Below are 26,430 nucleotides of genomic sequence, written 5' to 3' on the forward strand. Positions count from 1 at the left end.
AAAAAAAATACTATAGGAATAGGGAATAGGCATAGACATAATATTAGTAAACAGGACTGCGCATATAAACCCAAAAAACGAGCCGAGTGAAACAGTTAGTACGGAGGCTGTCTGTCCCTTTCTAATAGGGTGACTATGAGATTAAGCTATGTGAGACAAATCCGAATTTGCTAAGATTATTAAACACAGATTAGTATTGAAGTTTTAACTTACGCAGTTTGTGACCTTAAGATACTAATAAAGGCTTTTAATAATTAGCGGAAATTAGCAGTATAAAAGCAGGAGGATTCGAAGTGAAGACTGTTTTTTTTTGTATTTCTACTTCATATATAGACTGCTGAGCCATTTATGTCGCCTTTCTTCATTTTTTGGGAAGCTATAACAACAGTTTTAAAATCCATCACCCATATTTTGACTCGTTACAAGAATTCATGGGCACCCTAGTTGTTTGGTTTACGAAAATGTTATTATTAGCTAACCTGTGGAACGATATATTGCAACCACCATAGGATTCACTTTTGCAAGTAGAAACGCAACACTTTTCACCATTTTAATAGTTTAAATTGATTTAATACAAAAAAATATAAACAAAATTTTAAATGCTGATTACGCGCCAAGAATGTTCAGGGTTACCGCTAGAAAATAAAAAAAAATAAAAATTTATGTTCATCATCATCATCCTCCGAGCCTTTTCCCAATCATGTTGGGGTTGGCTTCCAGTCTAACCGGATTCAGCTGAGTACCAGTGCTTTACAAGAAGCGACTGCCTATCTGACCTCCTCAACCCAGTTACCCGGGCAACCCGATACCCCTTGGTTAGACTGGTGTCAGACTTACTGGCTTCTGACTACCCGTAACGACTGCCAAGGATGTTCAATGACAGCCGGGACCTACAGTTTAACGTGCCATCCGAAACACAGTCAGTGGTGTCTAAGATATACTTAGAAAGTACATACAAACTTAGAAAAGTTGCATTGGTACTTGCCTGACCTGGGATCGAACCCGCGCCCTCATACTTGAGAGATTGGTCCTTTACCCACTAGGCCACCACGACTTATGGTACAACAAAAAAAATTATGTTGTTTATGTTTTAATAATAAATACGAATAAATTAATGCGATTGTTATTAATTTGTTGACTTACAATTGTTAAAATAAGATAAAAATATAAGTGATTCAATTGTTTTTTGGGAAGACAAAACTTTTGATCACAACATTTTTTATGCTGGCAAGGTGTTAGAAAGAGACAAACAGCCTCCGTTCGAACTATCCCTCTCGGCTCGGATTTGCCTCTGTGTATTATGCAACCAATTTAGTACCTTATTGCGTTACAATAGAGTTCATTTTCGTAAATATATATTTAGAGCGTGCGCAATCTTGTTTAGTAATATTATATCTATGGGAATAGGTATGTGTTTAGGGTGGGACTCATCAATTTTAAAGTTTTAAAATAAAACCAAACATCTTCCCAACACCATTTACAAAATCATACTTAACTTGTACCTAACTAAGTTTTACAAAATCGGTATAAACAATGGGTATAAATTAAACTGTCAACGCAAACAATTGAACACATAATAGGCATGATGACAAATTTTTAAATTCCTTTGTATGATGTAGGTATACCTCTATTTTATATGAAAAATTATTAATTTTAAGAAAATGCGAAGTTTTTTTATCAAATAATTGCATTTTTCTCTGTCCACTTTGAATCCGGCGCGAAAACGCTTGTCAGTGTCATGTCGTCACTTGTGACGTCACGACTGAAATTACAAGACGCAAGTAAACAACGCTCGTGCAATAATTAAGTTTTTTGTGTTATTAAATAATGAATTCGAAAGGGCATAGGTGTTGTGGGGTCCCCCAGTGTAAGAACACATCCAAAACAACTCCTGATGAGTTATTTGTGTACGTTCCTCACAATAAAAAAATACGAAACAAGTGGCTTAAACTTGCAAGGCGAGATTCAAAAGCAATATTGCCCAGGGTACAACTTTATTTTTGTGAAGATCACTTTGATGTAAGTTATTACATAGTTCTCTAGATTCTAGCATAGTTTATAATGTAAATAACTATTTCGAGGTTAGGTTTCATCTCTCATTGTTTTTTAATTAAACTAGTATACTTACGTGGAAGTTTTAACATTTCTAAATTCAGCTGAACAAAAATCTTTATTTGATGCCAAAAACTTTCCCAGCATTATGATATCAATTCTAGGCAAATTAACTTAATCCGGGCTCCATAACTCGTGTTATAAACAATTAATTAATTAAAAACAAAGATCGCAGTGGAAGTTCACAATAACGAAATGTGACGTTCGCGCGCTTTCGCGCGAGTTGTTTTGAGAAATGACGTCACGAGCTCTGATTGGTGTTCAAGATATCATGGCGGATTGCCTTATTTCGTAATTTTATTTTATCAAAATACATATTAATCACATTATTAATAAAGAAAACAATGCGCGTTTTATATTCCAAGCTTCAAGTTTAATTTAATAAATATATTATTTTAATGATTTTTGATTACTGTCATCATGCCTATTATTGCACTTATTTTGTGCAGCGCCATATCTACCCTACAAAATATACAAAAACGTATCATAGGTAAATTTAAAAATAAAGTTACAGACATTTTAACATTGAAAAAAAAATGTATTCAAATAACAGTCCAAACCATTTCAAATAAATGTAATCACTGGTTCACTTAAAAAATAAAACCTTTTTATTTCATTTCAGGCCAGTTTCTCTTCTATTTTCAAATTTCATCGAATGTTGCCCAAAGAGTTTGGAAATAAAAAGGTTTATTATCGTGATTATCCTTTCGTAGCGAGCGGGGTTTGTGCACCAACATGTTTGAAGACTATTTTAGCCAGCATACCAACGGACAGACAGAAAACTAGACCTGCTGGCATGAACTTCCTGCTGTTGTAGTACCTGTAATTGAAATGAGGTTGGTTATTATTTCCCTTATTACTTAATCACGAAGTACTTAATTAGTTTTTAAGGTAATTGTTTCCTGTAATTTCGCCAGTTTTCTGAGGAAATTATATCTTGTAACTTGTGGCAGCTATTTTTCTCTTTTCGAATTTATAAAAATAAAAGCTGCTAAATATATAGTATAAACGAAGACAATATAATTTACCTGTAACCCATAAGACCGCCGAGAGCAGACGTGGTGCCCAACATGAGAGTGTAGTTTGAGGCGTCTTGACTGAGCTGGTATGCTCCAACACCTGGAAACCAAAGGCCGAACGGGTTATTATAATGGTAAGCTTGACTTATCAACAGAAATGGTTGATTACATATGGAATTGAATACGACTACAAAAACAATAAGTTTTTTTTCAACGATTTATTTCCTTTCTGGAGCATGCAGGTGCAAAAAAGGCTATGACATTTATATAGCTACCAGCTTTCGTCCGCGGTTTCACCCGTGTCCCGTAGCCGGATGGTGACAAAAACTATCCTCAAACTATCTCCCGGGTCTAAGTTACCTCCCCTCTAATTTTCAGCCAAATCGGTCAAGCCGTTTTCATGTTATGCCATGCCAACGGAAAGCGGGTTTCATTTTTATATATATAGATAATAAAGGGTAGTTTTATTTTTTCTTACCTAAAATGGAACCGAAGATGAGACCAGCTCCCAAGGACGGTATAGATCCTGCAAAAAATTTAAACTTGATTAAGTGACTTGTTTGATTACCAGAATAACTGATAAGGTGGATTTTGAGGTTCCGTTCTAAGGAGGTCAGGAAGCTGCCCAGGACTTTATAGTGCACAAGCATTTGTGTTAGGACAACTACTCACTCTTATAGCCTCATGGGACAACCATGTAATACAAACATTTATGTACCCTCCCAGACAGGAGTATAACAATCACCAACTTCCAGACTGTTTTGTGAAAGTATCTTACAATAGACATGGGAAAAACGTATCATTGAAAAGAAAAGATTGATATGTATCTTTTGATCACTGGGATATGTATCACTCTTTTGTATCTCTATATCCTTTCGAATCCGCGAGTGACATTGTACTGTTGCTCAGAGTGACTCGCTTCGTTCAATTCAATCCAATGTATCACTAAATCAGTACGAACTAAGAGTGATAGATTCGTTTAGGATAGATAGATTCGTATATCAGTTTATAATATTTTTAAGTTTATTTTTTTTATTTTTAAGTTTCTATTTTTCATTTTGCATTTAAGTTTACGATTTATGTAATTGGCTGTTAAAGCCGTGTAAATCGAATAAATAAATAAAAATAATGGTCAAACACTTATTCTCGGTATCGAGAAAGTGAGACAGAATATTCTAAGTAGGGAAGTGCGAAAGAGATGTCTGGACTTTCCGATGAGAAACCGTGACGCCAGCCGCTCAACGCTGTGTGTGCGAGTGAAACACAGATACAAACGGACGACGGATTGAATGAGTTGTTAAAGATACACTGATACATTCGGATTTGAACTGATACAAAGAGTGAGTGATAAGAACGGAAAGATACATATCTTTTTTATCTATCACTCCTGAGTTACCCATCTCTATCTTACAACCTACAAAGTGTTGTTGAAGCAATTATGCAAATAATTAGCTATTTATTAGCAGGCTGTCTCTATTGAAATTATTTCTAGAAATCAGTCTCTGTCTATGTCCAGAGAATAGCCATTCACTACACATAAACGTTATACCAATAAGGGTGAGTTACACCACTTAACTGTTACGATAGCCAAACCATAACCAGCCGTATACTGCTGTCATTGAACATCCTTGGCAGTTGTTACAAGTAGTCAGAAGCCAGTAAATCTGACCCCAGTCTAACTAAGTGGTATTAGGTTGCCTGGGTAACTGGGTCGAGGTCAGATGGGCAGTCAGTCCTTGGAAACAGGCTCGGGAGAGGAACCAGCCATATACTTGCCATCAATTGGTCAAGTCAGTGGTTTTATGACTAAAAATAGTGTAAGTCACAGTGAGTATGAATTCTGACATAAGCATGTAGTAAGTAGTATGGCATGTTAACATAAGCACATGATGATAAATAATGGTAATTATGATCAAACAATTCATGTCAGACAATTGTAAACTTCATGTACATGCAGATGTAATGTAATGTAAACATGGCTATTCAATTTAAATACAATAGTGTTTTCAAAGTTAAAACTTATACATCTTTCATAGTGCCTTGTGCCTTATCTAAAATATTATTTTTTTGTAAATAGGAGGATGATGAGTAATCTCCTTTGCCATTGACAGAAATGCAGAATGAAATCACAGTCTATGGTTGAGAAATCAAATTTGGAATAGGCTAAATATCAAACTTCTTGAATGACCACAACTTGAAGCAACTTCATGAAAAATTATTACATATATAGTTCGGCCATTCAGAGAATGCGTTCCTGACACGTCGCGATTGAACTGACGACGTAACTACATTCATTGATTATTGATATAATAATGTATTTTTGCTGGTTGTTTACCGTTTTAACAATTGAGGAGCATTAAAACAACATTATTATATCAATAATCAATGAATGTAGTTACGTCGTCAGTTCAATCGCGACGTGTCAGGAACGCATTCTCTGAATGGCCGAACTATAATATATGTAATATTTTTTTTTTTTGCAATCAGCCATATAAATATAATCATAGTTTGGCATTCTTTCATTCATGTTAGAAGATGTAAAAGATGAAATAAATAAATGGCTATTGGCTTACATTGGTTTTTGTTATACATATATATTATACCACAAATCATAATTTCTTTGTAATGATCATATGATCGTGAATCAGAATGAAAAATCAGATTACATAAAAGGAGGAAAAAGTTAACTATTATATTGATAAAAAAAACATTTTTGTCAATATTTAGTAATGATGATATAGCATTAAAAAAAGGAATAGAACCTTCTTCGGGCTATTGCGTGCAAAACCACGTACCTACTTAATAAATAAGATAAGCCAAAGTTATCAATATCGAACCAATTTTGGCCTGATTACATAAAAAGGTAAAATAAAATGTAGCCAGAAATAATAGTCGCGTTTACACTCTAATTATTAACAAAACCGACACCTGTTACATTATGTATTCATACAATTAAATATATTCAACGCTATTAAATAAAAAAAAAGCTAACCTGCTTTAGCGTAACCCATAATTCCACCGGCAGCGACGGTAGCGGCGTACGCGAAACCCAAGATATCGACACCCATTTTATTTTTAATTTAGTTTTTATTTTTTGTACTGAAACTTTATACTCTTCGAGTATTTAATTGTTTATTTAATCAACACAAAAAGACGTGATAATCCTCGGCGGTTGCTTGAAGTTTCTGTTCGGTTCTTTTTATGTCACTGTCAAATTCAAAATGTCTTTGTCATTTCATGTCAAGAATCTTGCAACAGCAACTGGAAGTCAAGCTTGAATTTCAAAACTATATAATGACAAGAGCTAAAGATAAAATTAAATATTTAAAATAAAAGATTATGAATTTGTAATATAATATAAACATGTCGACGAAACTATGATGCTTCTATTTTAAAGAATCGAAATCCAATACGGAACACGAACATTCCAAAGGCGGATGTCTAAATTTCACCTTCCACTTTGATTGTAATAAGAACCGAATACGTCTTCTTGAGAAAAACAAAAGATTTATTGCTGGTTTGGTCTCCAGTCACACTTAATGGCTCCTCGGTTTGTGGTGAAACTCAAACAAGTTAACTTTTAGTGGAAAAAGGATTTTCGTTGAAGTTCGAATGAGGACTTCTACTGTTTTCTAGTACAAATAGCGAAAGATTGTTTTCTTTTCAAACTACACTAATTCATTTAAAAATATACTTTTTATTTTGACTGAGACCAAAAGACACTTTTTGATTTTAGTTGACATCCCCATACCTAGAACGAATTGCATTCCTTCCTGTTTTGGGTATTCTTTAATTAATGATGGACGGAGGGTTAAATCGGATTTAATCAATATCGAATTGGTAAATAGCTAACAGGTAGATGAGCAGTAAACAAGTAAATACATGGAAATTCTCTGTTCCTTACCGGTGTTGTAAAGGTAGTCATACACAGTTCATCATAATCTTCTTGTAGTGTTTCTGTCTTTCAGTGTGTATGTACCTTATTCTTCAGCAGCTGTCAAAATGACAAATCTTTCCATCACTTCTTACTGACATTTGTCTCATAATAAAATAATTGCGAAATATGAAAATTCCGTAAAATTCTAGTTCTATCCGTCTCGATAATCCATTCCGTACATACTTCCACCTACAAATTTCCCGCTAAAATGTTATCTAAACCGCACTGAGATATTTCGTCATACTTTGCAATACGTCATAGATACAACTTCTCCAGCTGATTGTGTATAAAAATTATGAGTTTCCGCGTGCAAGGCCAGTATTCAGTCGTTCATAGTTGCCGATAGCCGTCGGCTGCGCATTCGTAATTCAAATATTGCGCTTTAAGTATTTTTTGTGTGTGTAATATTGGCCGGTAACCTTGGTTGTGAGTGAGGCCGCGAGTACCTACCTAGCACAATTAAAAAAGTTAATCTAGTTGGTCACGATGTTGAAGAGTGCGTCTAAAGTGACAATAAATACAGGCAATGTGCTGAACTTGATCGATATCAAGAAGAAGGCTGGACAAAATGTAACCGAAGAGGTTAGTTTCTTTGCAATACTTCTAAGAATATAATGGTTGCTTGAATAACCATAGTTTGTGACAGTATGTATTGGCTTATGTGAGCAACCTTTCCCACTAGTTTCTTTTTAGACATGTAATGGATGTCTTATTAGAATTGGATCCTAATAAACAGAGTTAAAATACTTATTTTGAATATAGTTTTTGTATCTTAGTTCTTTAGACTAGTTGCACTTAGCTCCACTCAGTTTTTGTGCGCAAAATAGTTTTTTTGATGCTTACTACTCATTTGTTTGATAGTTGGCAAATATCTTTGGAGACTAGAGTCAATTGAGCGATAAAGCCTTTTTTAATTTATAGCAAGTATACAGAGAGTTCTTCTAATTAAGCCTATTATTGCTAATCTAAATGGGATTGTTCTTTTAATAATAATTTCATCTCAGTTACTACGCAATAAAGATAGCGTAAATGATGTAGTGAAACTAATACTGTTGTAAAGAATGAATTCTTTTTATTAACATGTTTTGCGTTTTGACTCAGTTATTTATATTTTTATTATTCAGCTTACATTATTTCACAACTGGGCAAAGGTCTCACCCATAGCTTACGTTCATCTATACTGTAGGCTTTTTGCAGCCAATTTGCGAGAAAGGTATTCAAATTTTCAGTGAAGTAAATGTTTTGTTTCAATTTTTTTCTTTGAGTAAAACCTTTTTTCAGTTATCAAATAAATTAGACTACCACCAAAAATGTGCTAAGTATCCTGTGAATGAGTAACTGAATAATGATTTATGTAATTCTAGAAAGAAGTACAGACTATTGATAATAAAATGAACATATTTCTAACCCAAATGGGCGACACTAATATTCATAAACAAAATCATTTGACTCTGACAACAAGCCTTTCTATAGAGCAGTTTCACAAATTGAACTAAAACCATAAATTCGGTATTCAAAGCAATCCATCGTACATATTGATATACAATACTATATAATCTACCTAGATTTTATATGAAGTATCAAATGACTTCCTGTATTATTTGAACAGATAACTAACTTCATGTTGTCTGTTCTATATTGGTATTATTTCTTATGGTGTTGTCACCATGACTGGCAGATTTTTAACATATACCATATCATGTAACTTTTTTTAACTAGGGCAGGATTACATCACCTACTCAGATTTATTTTGGGAAACCGACTTGTACCTACTTGTTTAAAATTGGTCTTATTGCGAAACAGGTAAACAGACGTTCATTGCATGTTATAAACTACGAATTTTCCTTAAACACGTGATGAACATCTGTTTAACTTTTTGTAGTAAAACCAAATGTATTTATAAAACTGCTAGGCAAATTGAATTATCATGCTTTATGATATATAAATCCAATATTTTATATTACCTTATGCAAAGGTTCCAAAAATTGTTTTATATATCATAAAACATGATAATTTTATAAATACATTTGGTTTTTCTAAAAAAGTTAAACAGATGCTCGTCACGTGTTTAAGGAATATTAAAGGGTATAATTAATGCATTTTTATTCTCAAAACAGCAATGTTATCTCCTTATATATGTTTTGTGTAGATAAGCTACAAAATCCAATGTTTTATGGAGACCAGCTTTCACATCGAGAAGAATTGAGCATTAATCACCACACTTGTTCATAAATTGTTCATTTACAAGTTCATTCATGCAAGTTAATATATTAGTCATAAAATATAAAATTTCCTCATACTCATTTTCATCATGAGAGTGTACAGTAGACTGCACATCAGTGGTAACTGTTATGCACCTTAACTCAATAGTAATAAGTACTATTTTCCTATAAAACTGTTACCACTGACCTGAAGTTGACTGTACAATGAAAATACGTAAACAATAGTTGAATATAATAATAATTATTTATTACAGTTGCCTATGTTGCTACAATAGGTAACTAGGTATTAAATATGTGGTTCTGTTCAATGCTAAACCAAAGTATTGACTGAATGTTTATAGGCAACATAAAATAGTCAAGTGATACAAGTAATAGGAAAACTTTATGGTCACAAATATAAGAGAGAAAATATTGTTAAAAGAAATAGCTTCTAGTCTACGTATTTTAAAGAGGTATCTAATACCCATTAACTGTAGTATAATTTTAGTAGGTTTACAGACAGAATTAGCAAAAAGCGATTTCACACAGTTTCTCAAAGTATCATTAATTAACACAAAAAGTTCCTCACACATCAAAAAAATGTATCAAGCCTAGTTTCTGCGAAACTGACGCACATTTTTTATTCCGTATCATTTCTTATAAGAATCGTGCAAGAATGATGTTCTAATTATAACCTTTAAAAAACCATCTTATTATTAAGGAGTAGGTAATTATGTTGATTAGTTTATATCAGGTTATTAAGTAGGTATGAATGAAATATGTAGTTATCTTAGCAGGAAAAAACTTTCCACAGGAACAAGTATTTTAGCAAGTCATAGAAGCAGCAGTCAGCAGTAGGAAATAATATATATTATGATGCAATGTTTTCAGGTAGATAGTAGTACTTATCTACCTGAAAACATCAAGCTTATCATCTTTGTATAAACAAATATAATATCTAATTGATAATCTATATTTCGTATCATCACGAGGTAAATATCTATTTAAAAATAGCTCATGACATCGTGTTCAAAATAGTGGCCAGTCATCTAATTAATAGTAACGCTGACGACTAAAACCTTTAAGGATAAACTATAATTTATTTCAAAAAAAGAAAAAAACTATTTGAATAAAGAATGATGTCATAACCGGTTGATAAAATATTTCGCAACGTCATGGTGCGTCCAATGCTTATCTATGCCCACTGAAAGTTCAATTGAGTCATAAGCTTTACATGTGGTTATAGTTCGGCCATTCAGAGAATGCGTTCCTGACACGTCGCGATTGAACTGACGACGTAATAACATTCATTGATTATTGATATAATAATGTTGTTTTAATGCTCCTCAATTGTTAAAACGGTAAACAACCAGCAAAAATATTTTTATCGTAACTGCAACGCCATTGCAAAGTTACGTCGTCAGTTCAATCGCGACGTGTCAGGAACGCATTCTCTGAATGGCCGAAATAGCACACACAAATTCACATGTCATTCCATACCTTTAGGCACCCCACTCATATTTTACAAGGACATGCGGTAAAACTAAATGTCATTATCAAATAAACAAATGAATAGGTAAACATAATACTAGCGTCGCTGCGTCGAGCACTTTATAAAAAACAGTCCGTTTTCGTGTAATTATTGAAGGATTTCCTCACCCCTCTTTATGACCCTTTCCCGTGAATACCCATTTGAATTCCTTTAGGAAATTTCCTCTGATATTGTGAAAGCTACGTTATATTTTATCAGGTTACAGAAAGGGGAGTAGTTCCTTTGGCACGCGGGTGGAACCTCTAGTTTATGCATGTTGGGGTGAGTGATTGTTAAAAAAAATAAACACGGCTCTGAAAAACAAAGTGTGAATGAGTTGAAGTTCATAAGAATCTACCACTCACCTACCCCTCATAAAATATATGAATAATGTGTATATCAAAGGACGAAGCAGTAATATATTTTTATACTTGACATCATAAATCGACGTGACTGTTCAACTTTAACCTAATACTGCCAGTCACTATGAAATATCTTTTTAATGCCTAGTTTTTCATTATAAACGTCGGTTTTTATTCTTCGTGACTTCTCATTTTTTCTGTTACCTACTGGCGCCATGCCATCGTCACTTTCTGACTACCACTGAAATACTCATTGCTTACACTATCCATTCTGATTGGTTTGTTCCCACTAGTTCTACTGCTTAGTTCTACCGTAGAACTAATGGGAACTTTTTTCCCACTAGTTCTACTAGGTATATGAGATGTAACAAAATAGTAGAACTAGTGGGAAAAAAGTTCCCATTAGTTCTACGGTAGAACTAAGCAGTAGAACTAGTGGGACATAATTTTGTTCTACTAGACAGAAGAAGTACAGTCGACGGCCTGGGTGACATCTCGCCGGGTCCGTGGTTATCTTTAGTTACCCCATACATCCATCACAATATTCTCTTCTCTTTTCTGCTACATACTTAAATACTTACCTATTCTTTCCTGATGCCGGAAAGATTATATTAAAAACATGGGGTTATTTTTAATCGATTGAGCAATGTAATTAGTAGATATCTTGTTAACCAGGCCGATAAAAAATAAATCACTGTTGCTGTATGTATTATCGTGGTAATTAATCACTAAAAATCCAGATTACTTATTAACCTAGGACCTTTTTGCATCATCTTCCGTTGTAGGTATATTTGGAGGGAGTATCAGACTTTTATTGGCTAGAACCCATCTATGTTCCCTCAGGAGCTCTTTGAGTGCCATTGCCGTAGCATCTCTTTCGAACAATCCCGTAGCCATGGCAGGAGAAATCTGATGTCTGCAAATCCTGTGATACACATGTGACAATCGTTTGTAAGACTAGAAGTAAATTATGTAACAACATTGTTCCAACGTGCACCTATTATACTAATGAACTAAGAACCATGCTAAACATATTGCCTGCTCAGAAGCATAATTGCATTGTCATACACACAGTCACACATGTCTTATACTTACGCACATATACGCGTATTCATGGTAATCGAATGCTGTATGATAACAGTGCTCTGTGTACCTTCTTTCAGCACGAATGTGTGTCAACATTGAAAGACAAGCTTAGTTTTATGCTATACGAGTTCGAATGATGTAATATTCATGTTTTGTTTCCTTCCTCGGATGACTGGTTGATTTTGCATAGTTTCTTTGCTTTTGCGGAAGGAAACTGGGTATTCTTGACTTTGTTATTGATAGTGTCCACTTCGGCTAGAGGATTTTCCTAATTGATGGAATAAGTCATCGGTATTTTCTCATCACTAGTTTTAAGGGCTTTGCTGGCTAAGCCATTCAGTAAGGCCATGTATATCACGTCTGTCTTAAAATAATTAGTAACTTTTGCTCATTGCAGAAACCTGCACATGTAGAAGCAAGTTTATAACTCCGTTCTTTCTGTTTACAAAACATGTTACATGCGTTGCACTGCAAATCCGCTACTAAATACCAATATTCTCCAGCTTTCAGAGAGCATCAAGTTAACACTCTCTGAATGGGGCACTCAGAATGGTCTACCCGTCCAAAATGGTGTTGGCCCCACTGGGGGTCACCCACAGACTTCTCACCACCATTCTGACTACATGGTAGTGTCAGCATCCACTGCTGACAAAGCAGAGGCCGTCATTAATATCACCAGACCCCATGATGATGTCAAAAACAAGATGGCGGAAGAGGAACGCAAGAATTTGAAAATTGGTGTCAAGATCTTTATTAACGAAGACAGTACGACTGCTTTGACGGAGTGTTTGGAGAATGGTGAGTTTTTCTTATTTTAATGTATATTTCTGACCAAGGAGGCGGTTAGAGGTTTCCATCTTAATTTATTTTGACATTCAAAAGGTTTATAGAGATATTTTGACTAAATTGTACCTACCCCCCACCAGGGGTACACAGTACCCACAGTTATTATTATGTGTTAAAGATTAGTCACCTGCAAAGGTGTAGGTACTAGTAATGTCGAATCATGACGAATATTGAATTTCTGCTCGGTTCCGGATTTGAAGACCACACTTTACAAGTGCTAATCAGTATCGTTTAGCGCAGAAACGTTATTCGTTCTTTTTATTCTATTTTTATTCGTTCAAACATGTGGTTATATCGAAAAAAAACCGGCCAAGTGCGAGTCGGACTCGTGCACGAAGGGTTCCGTAAATTACAGTTAAATCAACCTATCTCAAAAACTATAAGAGATACTTTGATCAAACCAAAAATCGTTGAAAGAGTTAATTAGCATGCATCACCTCTATTTTTTTTAGAATTTTATACCCCGTAGTTATAAAAATAGAGGGGGGGGGGACATACTTTTTACGACTTTGAGAGCTGATATCTCAAAAACCGTTCACTTTAAGAAAAATGTTTTTTAGAAAACTTTATATCATTTTAAAAGACCTTTCCATTGATACCCCACACGGGTATGTACATCGAAAAAAAAAATTTCATCCCTCAGTTACATGTATGGGGGGCCCCACCCCCAATTCTTTTTTTTACTATTTAGTGTCATATTTTTGTAGCGGTTCATACAACACATATTCCCATCAAATTTCATCACTGTAGTACTTATAGTTTCCGAGTAAATCGGCTGTGACAGACGGACAGACGGACAGACGGACATGACGAAACTATAAGGGTTCCGTTTTTGCCATTTTGGCTACGGAACCCTAAAAAATACAGGAAAAACAGGTACTTAATAAATATTAATTTCAAGACCAGCTGAGTTAATTATAAGCCAAAGTTCAATTACTTATTAATTAATTGATATGATTGCGAAGGCGCCATGGAGAACAAATGACGAGCGGAGCTGTCACAACGGAAAATCTAAGAAAGTAGCGTCGCTAAAATGCGAATGTTCGGGAGACGAGGAACGTCTCCGCCCTTATACTCCTTCAGAACCCGCCCATTTGTAATACTATAAATTACTATTATTATTTTTGGCCCATAATGTCCCACTGCTGGGCAAAGGCCACCCCATCTTGCTTCCACACTTCTCGATCTTTTGACCGAGTCCACCAGTCTCGTCGATGGGCGTCTAGATCGTCACCTGCGGTGTCCATCCTGAGGCGTCCACTGGGCGACGATAGTGGCCCATCTTTCTGGATGCATGCATAATACCATAAAAATCTATGAAAAAACAATATACTGACAAGTATATTTTTGAAATCACTTGCGTATAATGTGAAAAAAAAACAAGTTTATCCAAAAATTCTGAGGTTGAAAACTACATTTGTTTATGCCAGTCCTGTTTCTTAAATAGGTAGTTTAGTTTATTATCAGGTGTAACTTAACTACCCACTGGGTCTTGAAATTCTACTGATTGCTTTTTGATACCTTATCTTATCTCAATGATGAATAACGCTTAATTATCTGCAAACATAACAAGGTTTCTTGATCAGCACTATGATAAGCGACAATAATCGTAATGAATTGATGGACATTTAAGAGTGATATCTACCTTCATTTAAAGTATATAGACATGTACAGACATGTAGGTAATAGATGAACAGAAAAAAATATGCTAGAATTATTTGAAAATCTTTAGCAATTGGTACCGGTAGAAGCCAGAAAGTCTACCATATTTACAAGGGGTTTCGGGTTGCCTAGGTGACTGGCTTGACGAGGTCAGATAGTCTGTTGCTCCATATAAAATACTGGTGTTCAGCTGCATTTGGCCGACTTCAACATAATTGAGAAAATTATATGCAAATGACACTTATTGGCCTGTCATAAAGTAGTTTAAAGGTAGTGGTCAGACACGGGGTAAAGTTTGGTTAGTTATCGCGCCTCTGGTACACAAAGGGCTCAAGAACGAACATGGTGGGTTCAAACTCAAACACGTTTATACAAATTAGGCCGATAAATCAGCACTTTTAGAACGTCAAACGTCACTTCTTTTGTGTTTTTTGCTGGGAAGAAGTGGCGCAACAAACTCCCCCACAACACATTTTTTAGTCAGTAAGTTCCCTCACGAAGCACCCATAGCGGGAAGGGTCATTTTCAAGTGCCAATGTCTTATATAAATAAAATTATTGATACCAAAAGAACTGATAAAATGGGTGTGTTCCTACAACCGTATGATATATCTATCGAATGATAAAGACTTATAAATGAACTATGACGTGTAAATGTATCTAATCTTTTATTTATGTAACATGTTAATTGCGAATAAAGAATTAAAGACTTAGTTAATATTTATTGGTTGATAGGAACTACTTTAAGATACATATGTACGGTAGACTGCACATCAGTGGTAACTGTCATGCACCTTAACTCAATAGTAATAAGTACGATTTTCCTATAAAACTGTTACCACTGACTTGAAGTTGACTGTACATAGAGTAGGACCATAGTACATAGGAACTGCTTTTAGATACATAGGATAGGTTTTTGTTATTTGTTATTACTACGAAGATTTGCGTTTAAATCTATAAACTAACTGTTTGCCGTTGGCTGATAGTTTTCCTCGATAAATGTCAAAGATTTTAATGGTCTGTATCAAAATCTAATCTCTATAATACAGATTTTCTTCAAATCATTTAATAAAACAAACTATACAGCTTTATAAGATAACTATAGATAAAGATAGGAACTCCTTGGAACATATGTTTAATAGATAATCTTTGAACGTCCTAACATTGTGAAATATGTTGTAATTTTTTATACGGGAAATTGACTAGTAGATTTGGATTTGTTATCAACATGATCGAACTTGTTAAGCAATAAAAACTAGTGATGGTGCAAAATTTAAAGGACGATGGGCGTTTTGGTACCCTGTCCAACAGTGTTGATTTTAGTACCATTGCGTAGAGTACATAGGAACTGCTTTTAGATACATAGGATAGGTTTTTGTTATTTGTTATTACTACGAAGATTTGCGTTTAAATCTATAAACTAACTGTTTGCCGTTGGCTGATAGTTTTCCTCGATAAATGTCAAAGATTTTAATGGTCTGTATCAAAATCTAATCTCTATAATACAGATTTTCTTCAAATCATTTAATAAAACAAACTATACAGCTTTATAAGATAACTATAGATAAAGATAGGAACTCCTTGGAACATATGTTTAATAGATAATCTTTGAACGTCCTAACATTGTGAAATATGTTGTAATTTTTTATACGGGAAATTGACTAGTAGATTTGGATTTGTTATCAACATGATCGAACTTGTTAAGCAATAAAAACTAGTGATGGTGCAAAATTTAAAGGACGATGGGCGTTTTGGTACCCTGTCCAACAGTGTTGATTTTAGTACCATTGCGTAGGTCTTGGCAAGGTAAAAAATGTTTACTATGACGACTAGTCCCAAATCTTTGTCCATTTCACGTGACATCGACTAATAGAATGTATAATGTTCAAAAATCATCAATGTAGATGTAGTTCTTGAATCCAACTGTATTGAATAAAAACTGGTAAAGTAATAAAAAAACAGGAATTTGGCTTTCTTAGAATGTTTGCCTGCCCACTGCTTTAAATAAAGACTGTGCAAAACCTTTGCAGTTCACGCAGAACTAGCTTATGTATTTGATGAAAGTCTTTAAGTATCTACAATCAATTAAAGTTGAAAAGTCAGAAGACGATGTTTACATAGTACATATTACGACTCAATCTTGCTCCTCAAGAGGTGCTGAGAAAATGAAGAATTTCTTCTTAAAAAAAGATGAATAGAAATGTTTTGAACTTTTGTCAAATCAGATGGCGATTGTGTTTCCGTAGTAAGACTCCATAGACTATTACAATCTTTAGATTATAATAGAGTGTATCTCAAACAATGTAAGATGTATATTAACTTAGTTTAAAATTATTACACTGACGACATATGCCTCTTAATGATTTTGCCTATATGGATGACATACTTGTTGCTATGTCGATTCAATTTTTATCGTCACTCGGATCGGACAGCTAATTGAGGCAAGCCCCATAGTTTTTATTATTGTTCACGTAAATACCTTTCTAATGATATATCATATGTTACTGTTGGAGCGGGTACCAAATCCCATACAAAGTGCCCATTGTCCTTTATGTATTTTTTAAATATCTTCTTGGGGTTTCACGGCCAATATATAGGAATACCTATTGAGTTTTTACATCTATCCTGCCATTAGGAAATACCTGAATGCAAAATGATAGATTTGCTCGCCTATTTTTCTTTCAAATCAATGATTTTTCCCGTTAAGCTCATGTCTCCTTTTACCAAGAACTCCGTTTCTCGTCTAAAGTCTCTCTCACAGTGGATAGTTACTAAAACATCTTCGTCTTATGTATGTCTGTCTGTCTGTCTGAAAACTGCAAAATATATTGGCTGTTTAAAAACAACGTTCCGCTCCGCGTTGGTGCAGCCTGGGCCTAAGTATTCAGTTAAATACCATGTTTTTTCTTCAAACTTTTTTATTTTAAATCTACAACACCATGAAACATCAAAAAAATAATAAAACACAACATAAATCCCTCTAATTACAAAGTTTAAATATAAGCTATAATGTAATGTTCAACCTCTTTACTTCCAGTATTCGGCGCCCTGCATACGGCGTACATAGACAACGTGATTCTAGCGTACAACCCGGATATCCTGCATCGTGATGAAGCCAGCGATGATACCAACCTCAAAAACACACACGCTACTAAAGCGTCGCCCATTTCTTTGGGGAGTAACGGTGAGTACCTATAGATATATCAGTATATTTAGTAAGTAGGTTGTCGTCAACGATAATGGCGTCTCGCAATTTAAATTCAGAGCACAGGTACACGCATGTGGCCCATAACCCTTGTGCTTCTACACTAGCCCCTGATACCTAAAAATGGTTTCTGCGCAGCGACTCGCGCAATGTACCAAGCCGCCATTAAGTTTGACACGAACTATAACCCTTAAATTGAATTCCTAAAAAATACCTTAGTACCTATATTAAGGTAAAAAATGTTTTCCAAATCAATGGGTTTAGATTAGTGCCTAATCACACCATATTTCTAAAGTCATTTCTGTCTCTTTAATTAATATTATTTAGGGCTGAAACCGACCATGGCCAAGGCTGGCATGATATTAAGAGTTCTTTTTCACACACAAGCACTATAAGACTCAAGTAAGATCTACAATGTTCTGTAACAAGCTTGCATTAATTTCAGTGCGCATGTCAAGCACGGAGGTGGAGGCTGACAACGAGGCGGACGCGCGCAAGTGCGAGGCGATACTGCCCGGCATCAAGATACTGTGGGGGGTGCTCGAAGATTACGTTAAAGAAGGTAAGACTGGTTGTGACACTTTCTGGCTTCTGAGTAACCGTAACGGCTGCAAAAGATGTTAAAATGACAACTGGGACAATCTCTGAAGACTTTAAAATCACGATTATTTTGTCTTCCACCATCCAGTACTGCCCTTAGGTTATCTATCCATCTTCGGACATAGTTTTCTTCAAATCTTTCCGTCTCTGTCTTCTTTTGCCATTTTCTTTCAATTTGGTCCGGCTACTTTGGAAGGCTACCCATCAAATAAATAGGTTTTCCCACAGTCTCTATTCCATTAGTCTCCTATTCCACTTGAACTGCTCCATTCTAGCTATGTGCCCTGCTCATCTCCATTACTGTCGCTTTATAACAATTACGTCTCTAACACGAATCTTTTCTCGGATCCATTCATTCCTCTTTCGATCCCTCAACGATATGCCGAGCATAGCACGCTCTAGGGCTCTTTGTGCAACTTGGAGTTATGTGGCCGATTTCTGCGACACTACCAGGATACATTGATCGATTACTCTAGTTTTGAGGTGTTTCGGAATCTTCTTATTCTTATTTTATCCTAAATATTTTAATTTGTTTGTGCAGGTCGCGTCCAACAGTTAGGTGTAGCGGACGTGGGGGGTGGATGCCTACGCAAGTTACACGCATGGGCTCGAGTACGGCCCGCCATTGCTCAGATCAACCTGGCGTCGTGCTGCGTGGTGCCGCCCGCGCTGCACGCCTTCTGCCGCGCCAATGATGTACAGCTGCTGACACATGCCGACCCGCCTGGTAAGTAGCAAATACCATGAATGTGGTTAAAATCCCCCATGAGTGATGTCCTCCTAGCCGATTATCGGCTACGGCGGCTGTTCTCATATATGGAGATCAGCGCAGGACATATTATAGTGCACAATCATTTGCGCAGACACAGGTGCACTCACTATTCCTTCACTCTCATATCGCATCCGACACCACCGGAGGGAGATCACAAGCAGGACCGACATTTACGTGCTCTCCGATGCACGGGTGAATCAATTACCTACTTCCAGACGCCAAGCTACTGGATTCGTTGCTGACCTAACCTTATACGTTCTCACCCTTATAATATTTATTTTTGCAACAACACTGTATTGTAACAATTGTCCACAGATCTACTCTCAATCGCTGCCGTAAAGACGCTCTCAGACGCTGGGGTCGGTTGTAACAACTTAGACTGGTGTGCTCGCTACCAGGTCCACATCAAATGTAGGGGAGTTCTAGCTCTTAAAGGCTACGTATGTAAGGCCACCATCGGCAACAAATCAGAAAAAATAGATAAGATAGAAAACATATAAACATAGGTAGGTGTGAACAACATTTGTGTTAATATTAAGCTATTTATTTAAGCATTTTCATGTTGCGCGAATGTGGCGCCACTATCGCTCTATAGTTTTAGTGGCGCTGGTATGCAGAATTATTCACTTTTTTCAAATTTAATTTGTATTTAAAAAACCTTCGCATAAGAGCCCCCATTAATTTGTACACACTAGCAGGTCAACCTACGGTAATCTGACATATTTTATCAATCGAACATCAACCTTCCACTATTGTGATAAGGTCGAAAATCAGTTGAAGTAGGTTGACGTGTCTAGATATTCATAAATACTTATGAAAACGAATTACACATGTTGATAAAATAATGTAAAAGACGGGATGGCAGGGAGGGAGTTTGGACTTCTAAGTTTCTGAAATTATACAAATTCCTCTTTATAAGAAAGGTGCGGATTCTGAATGGACTCAAAATATATTTAGAAAATATCCAAATCAATAATTATTTAAATAGAAAATTTCAGTGCAACCTTTTTTGAACATTAATTTCAGTATTTGTTTTTTGGTATTTTTAAAAATTCGTTACTAGCAACACTCCCAGTTTACAATTTGATAGATTGTTTCTAAAAAAATAAGTGATTTTTCTAATGGTGCAATAGAAATTGTGGGTCTTACAATGCAAAAAAAAAACTTATTAATTGTGAAACATTCGATTATCAGTGCATTTTAGATAAATAGGCTCATTTTATGGCTTAAATTGTGATATATATAGTTCGTTAAACTATTAAAGCATACTATCGTATGTACTTATAATTGTTACTTACACTTTTCTTAGACACTGACAATATTCTTACTCTTCTCAAAAGCTACGATTTAAAGTACAGAATATTGATTTTAAGAGATGTAACTGTTCTGTAAATCGTTATTTGCATGTCGATATATTTATCGATAAAATTGACACCTAAAATATCGATAGCCTCTTATATTGGGTCATTATTTGTCTTTGTCTACATCAAATAGAGGTTTCTTATCGATAACATGATTACTAAAGTATCGACTTATTTACAGCATTTTACTATTGTTATCAGTGTCTATGAAAAACAATATTTATAGTTGGTGCACAAGCTAGGTTATGTGGTTATCAATACAATTATTTTAACGATTAATATATGTCAACTTGTCTATACCACAAAAGCAATACATAATTATGTTCTAATTTCAACTTTATCGATATTTTTAAATCAGTTTTAACTGAAATAATTTTGCAAATCGTTCCAGGCGTCTTTGAGTAATCGGTGAACATACAAGAAAAAGATCCCAAAACTCCTCCTTTTTGGGAAGTCGGTTAAAAAGGGCTGTGAAAAAGCCGATATACTAGCTACCATAAATGAGTATAGACAAGTTGACAGATATTCTATATTAAATAGTTACCTTATAAAATTGTTGTTTAATACAATGAAATGGTACTTCGCAGTTTTGTGATAAGAATTATTGTTAGAATCCATTTTATAGGCAAGGAAAGTTGTAGCGCCTGGACATTTTAGAAGAGCAGTATGACGCTCATCCTTACAAATAGATTAATTTAATTTACTATCACATGCAAATTTTTAAAAAACTCAAAAATAATTACCTACTACAAGTTATTTTTGAGTTTTTAAACAACTATTGCGAAGTGTAGTCATTTCTAAATTTATGTGGTCACGATTACCAAGGCCATACTAGGGATGGGTGACCAAACTATTGCTTTTTTTCCTATTGGTGCTACTTTTCTTGCCTATAAAAATGCTGTTTTTATACAGAATGTTACAAAACCGTAAGCAGTTGAGAGGGTAGATAACTTAACGGGCATTTTTGTAACATCCTGTACAGTATATTATAGTATTTCGATGCAGTTAACCATAGTTATATTTTATCATTTAAACAGGTTATAAATAAAATTGAATGTATGAATGTACGGTCGGGATATTTTTATACGGACTGTACTTAGGATTTGTAATCTCATTTTACACTTAATTTTATTGGTTTCTTACAGCCAGTTTTTTCATCAAAAGTAAACGTCAAAGTAATATCTAAAGTAAAAGTAACGGTCAAATTCGTTTTTACTATTAGTTTTGCTGTTACTTTAGCCTTGGAATAAAGGGTCTTGACAGACAGACAGACGGACAACAAAGTGATCCTATAAGGGTTCCGTTTTTTCCTTTTGAGGTACGGAACCCTAAAAACGAATTTGACCGTTACTTTTACTTTATGACATTACTTTGGCTTTTACTTTTGATGAAGAAACTGGCTGTTAATTTTGAAAATTCATCTGTCAAAGTAATGGTGAGTTGCACTATGTAATTACATGTACGTAATGTATAACGATAACCAAAGCTTAACCAGCCGTAAGATCGGCGATTTGAAAGAAATGGGTGCTTTCGTTAACGTCATATAGTGCAATCCACACTTGTTATATTCAAATTATAATTATTTACGGTTGAAAAAGATTCATTACTTAATTTATCAGTGGCGCTTAAGCATTTTTGTAACTGAATATACAATTTTATCCATGCGCGTATCCTATCAGTAGCGTTGCATTTTCAAAATAGATGGTTTCTAATATAATTACTGCCTTCATTACTAGTAAAATATAATTGTAATATTATAATATCATAAACCCAGTAATAGTAAGAAATTATGTTAAAAAAAATGGATACTATTAATCTTGAAATATTTTTGCTATAGCAACATTCCGACGCAAACGCCCCCAAAAAGGTTGTAACACATCACAATGGCAGTTTTTTTTTCATGATTAACAAACAATGTTACACGTGCAAAGTATACCCCTCAAACATTTTAATAGAATATTACGATATATTAAATAATATTTAAATAAATTATTCATACATAGGTGCCTCATACTTAAAATTAAGATGTTCTATGTGACCTTAAAAATGCTTAAAAAAGTGTAAAAATGTTTATAATACATTCAAAAATGTATCATGTAAGATGAAACCCGAATTGTTTTAAAATTAAAGTATTTATTGAATATTTTGGCTTTGTTTTTATTTTATTCCCTATTGAATTAACATTTGTGACTTGAAATAGATAACATGCCACGGGACAGTGGGGTGGAACGACTGATGGAAGCTAACAACTTGGTATAATGTGCATGGAATCCAGATAAAAATAATATACTTATACGGTGAGTAGCACCATTTACCAAAAGACAAGCGAACTATTTCATCAGTTGTCAAAAGGCGGCATGTGGATGCTTGGTTATCGTTTTAGTTAAATAGTACAACTTGGTTCCATACAACAAACTAAATAAAAAATAACTTAACAGCTTGACCATTAAAAATAACCAAATCAGTTCAGTGACTGAATTGAAAATCGTAACAATCTATCAATAGAAAGAAACATTGCCCCACTTCCGCGACTTCATAGTCTGAAAACTATGACCTTCTTTTAGAAGGCTGAAGGAGAATAACCGTAATGCTGAGGATATGATGCTGGCCACTGTGATATTCCTGAGGGTAACTTTAAGGTGGATTGCACCATATAATAACGATAACCAAACCAGAACCATCCGTTAGATCGCCGATTTGAAAAATGGCGGGCTTATTTGGCGCTATTGGACTCCCATCAGCTTATGCCAATATAGTTGAGTATCTCTAGAGTAAATGAATTTGACGTTTTAAATATGCTCAGTAGGTAGGTATATAGTAGATATTTTGTTCATATTATTTTGATAATCGTGAAGTCTACATCCGGGCGCGGAAGGTAGTTCCCTCAGGGCGGGACGTTGCGTGGGTCAAACCGCGGGAAACAGTTAGTATTTCATAAATGACCAAAAGTTTCGTGTATTTTAAATTGACAGCTGTTTGCGATTCCGGGAAACAGACAAAAGTCAGCTTACAACAAAAACATAATTAAAAGAATTCGACATTCGTCCCTAAGAACATTTTAATACATGATTTATAGCATTCTTTACCTAAATATTATTATATTAAATTGAAATAGTTTCCGATCGTCAAATTGTTGTTGCTACTATCCTTACCTTGTAGTGCCCAATTAAAAGTTTGACATTTTGTTATTTTGTTCATGATATGTCAACGTTAAGAGCTTTCAGGTATTATTTATTGTGGAATTATTGATTCTGATAATTTTAAGGCATTTTTAACAATTCTTAAGTACCTAGTAGCAAGAAGTAGTAATTGCCACTGTATCTTATTATCAGTTCTCTCATCAATTTATAAGTAGCCGCAATATGCGTGGCCAAATGATGTAAAAGGCATCGCTCAGTCGACATTTAGATGCAAAGTATGGAAAATCGCTTAGAAAGTGTTATTCCCAGTTATTTTAGCTGTAAGTCTTCCATGTTACATAAATCTATACTTATAATAAATCTGTAGAGAGGTCAATTCTGTACATTGAATATAATTCCAAAAAAACGATCAGGGGGTGATTAGTGATCGATACTGATGCCAAAAATGCAATCAGTAAAATTTTTGTCTGTCTGTCTATCTGTATGTTCGTTATAGAAACAAAAACTACTTGACGGATTTTTAACAAAACTTGGTACAGTTATTCTTCATACTCCTGGGCAGGTTAAAGGATACTTTTCATCACGCTGCGACCAATAGGAGCAGAGCAGTGAAGGGAAATATTGGGAAAAAGGGCGAAGTTACTCCATTTTTTAAGCTTCATATACAGAAATCATGTATGGCGGAAATGTTCTCCTTAAAATTATCTAAAAAACATCCTATGACAGCATATGTCTACCTTTTATGGTTGACTCACAATAACACGTGTAACTCTCGATAGCTTAGCAGATCGGAGCTTTCTGATTATATTTGTCTACTTTTACGTTTCTAACACTCTTACTCACACTAAATATAAAAGGTTAACATTATTACCAATTAAATAAAAAAAGAATCATATAAATCGGTAAGGAAAAACCAAAGTTGTACATGAAATACGGTAATAAGCCATCGCGCGTGAGTACTGGATCATTTTTGAGCAACGGTCGCCATGCTCGACGCGGTTCGCGGCGCGGTGGCTGCGCGAGCTTCATACAATATTTGGTTGATGCGGTTTATGCGAATATACGTTCAGAGTGTTCAACCTTATTGACCGACAATAATTGACAACAAACCTTGCAGCGCGTCTTTAAATAATAGAATTTATTTTTAACTTTCTTTTGTTGTTATTTTATAAAATATATTTAAAAATATTCGTTCAATTTCAAATTATTAATACCTATTTATTTTAGATTTTATGGTACGGTGTAAGGTACGCGAATATTTTGAATTGGATAGGCTGGGGTTTCGTATTTCTTACTCTCTTTACACAAAGTCCGAATTTAACGCGAACTAAGTCGCTGGCAGAAGCTAGTAAATAAATAAAATTTAAACGATTGTTAGAGAATTTATTATATATTTTGTTTATTTTACTACCGACCGTTGCTCACAGCTGATTGAGCAGTTTTAATTATCTCCGATCAATTAAAATATACACACCTACTCAACCAAATAATTATCGATATCCGAGGTTGGCAGGCATTTTAATTGAATGAACCTTAAGCTCCTTTGATTGGTTGCTCTCTGGTTTAAAACTAGATCTAATGTAATTACTAGATATAAAGAAATCTACTTAGGCAACTTAGTAATGAACTTAAATCTTACTTAGCAGCAACATATTGCCACTTAATACATGTTAGGTACTTACTTGCATATTTGAAAGCGAGTGGGGTTTTCCTAGAGCTTGATACGAACCATTTTACCAGGTTTTCGATATCTCAAAAAAATATGTTTTGATAGCTTACGGTTTTGCATTGCATATTTTACATGATTCTAAACCATATTAAGTAGTACCTAGTAGCATGCTAGAAGTCTTCCAAAAGGCTACGATTGGACTATTCCACACAAAATTTCTATTCAAATAGACAATAACTTATGCCCATAACCAATACCAATAAATATACGAAAACTGCATTATTACGTAAAATACTTGAGACCACCCCCGCTTTTACCTCTTTAACTCAATTTATATGCAAGCGAGCTCCGCTGACGAAATCAAGCGAATAACTTTATAATTGTGCATTAAAATAAAAAAGGGGTTAGCCGGAAACCGGATATTGCCTTCCGTGGCGACCCTACGCTACCGGCGACTGTTTTTTTTTTTATAAAGTTGGCAACTAGTAGCTTGTCTTGTCGTTATGTTGTAAGATTCCATAGAGAATACACAAGTAGGTCTGTCTTTCGTGAGGTCGGTCACACTTTCATTTTCAGCGTTGGAAATTATCTGGGGCTCGATTCTCCTAATTTTACTTAAGCAACATACGATTCACGTTCGACTGCGTTCCAATCCCGACTCGATTACGATTGAAACGTATGTGGCATTCCGCTATTTTTTCTTTGAAATAAACGTTTTTATCCTTTTCTGTCATTCAATAATGAATAATTTTGTCTGCAAATGATTAACTATTGCAATATGATTGTAGAGCAAACTACCGTATAGACCAAAATAACCAAAATAGCAGACCAATCGCAAATCAATCGAATGTCGTTGGAATAGGATTGGTCTTATATTAATAGCGGAATGCGATATGGTTAAGACTGCTATTGCGGTCATATTGCGATT

General features: G+C 34.8%; 2 protein-coding genes across 3 annotated transcripts; one reads left to right on the forward strand and one right to left on the reverse strand.

Moving 5' to 3' along the window:
- Positions 1–1,464: 1,464 nt before the first annotated feature.
- Positions 1,465–6,342, reverse strand: LOC124641372 (transmembrane protein 14C). Of its 2 annotated transcripts, XR_006985671.1 has the most exons (5): positions 6,124–6,342; positions 3,610–3,657; positions 3,141–3,231; positions 2,541–2,932; positions 1,465–1,578 (listed from the first exon to the last, which is right to left on the reverse strand). XR_006985671.1 is itself a non-coding variant. In XM_047179441.1 (4 exons), exons 1-4 carry the CDS (start codon positions 6,197–6,199, stop codon positions 2,812–2,814), a joined length of 336 nt encoding a protein of 111 aa, XP_047035397.1. In that variant the 5' UTR covers positions 6,200–6,342; the 3' UTR covers positions 1,465–2,811. The 2 variants fall into 2 exon arrangements, 1 of the variants encoding a protein (XP_047035397.1); XM_047179441.1 differs by having other exon boundaries at positions 1,465–2,932.
- Positions 6,343–7,200: 858 nt separating this feature from the next.
- LOC124641366 (glutamate--cysteine ligase regulatory subunit) lies at positions 7,201–22,836 on the forward strand. Its single transcript, XM_047179432.1, has 6 exons — positions 7,201–7,650; positions 12,752–13,046; positions 17,793–17,939; positions 18,406–18,522; positions 19,102–19,287; positions 19,648–22,836. The coding sequence occupies exons 1-6, from the start codon at positions 7,555–7,557 to the stop codon at positions 19,830–19,832; spliced, it is 1,026 nt and encodes a 341-aa protein (XP_047035388.1). The 5' UTR covers positions 7,201–7,554; the 3' UTR covers positions 19,833–22,836.
- The last annotated feature ends 3,594 nt before the right edge of the window (positions 22,837–26,430 follow it).

This window comes from Helicoverpa zea, chromosome 22, assembly GCF_022581195.2.
Source record: "Helicoverpa zea isolate HzStark_Cry1AcR chromosome 22, ilHelZeax1.1, whole genome shotgun sequence".
Taxonomy (NCBI): domain Eukaryota; kingdom Metazoa; phylum Arthropoda; class Insecta; order Lepidoptera; family Noctuidae; genus Helicoverpa; species Helicoverpa zea.

Excerpts from the sequence above, each read along its gene's own strand:
- LOC124641366 (XM_047179432.1), top strand. The coding sequence starts at position 7,555 with ATGTTGAAGAGTGCGTCTAAAGTGACAATAAATACAGGCAATGTGCTG. Across the intron at positions 17,940-18,405 it reads CATTTCTTTGGGGAGTAACG|TGCGCATGTCAAGCACGGAG; the intron begins GTGAGTACCTAT and ends CATTAATTTCAG. Across the intron at positions 18,523-19,101 it reads CGAAGATTACGTTAAAGAAG|GTCGCGTCCAACAGTTAGGT; the intron begins GTAAGACTGGTT and ends TTGTTTGTGCAG.
- LOC124641372 (XM_047179441.1), bottom strand. The coding sequence starts at position 6,199 with ATGGGTGTCGATATCTTGGGTTTCGCGTACGCCGCTACCGTCGCTGCC. Across the intron at positions 3,658-6,123 it reads TATGGGTTACGCTAAAGCAG|GATCTATACCGTCCTTGGGA; the intron begins GTTAGCTTTTTT and ends AATTTTTTGCAG. Across the intron at positions 3,232-3,609 it reads CATCTTCGGTTCCATTTTAG|GTGTTGGAGCATACCAGCTC; the intron begins GTAAGAAAAAAT and ends TTTGGTTTCCAG.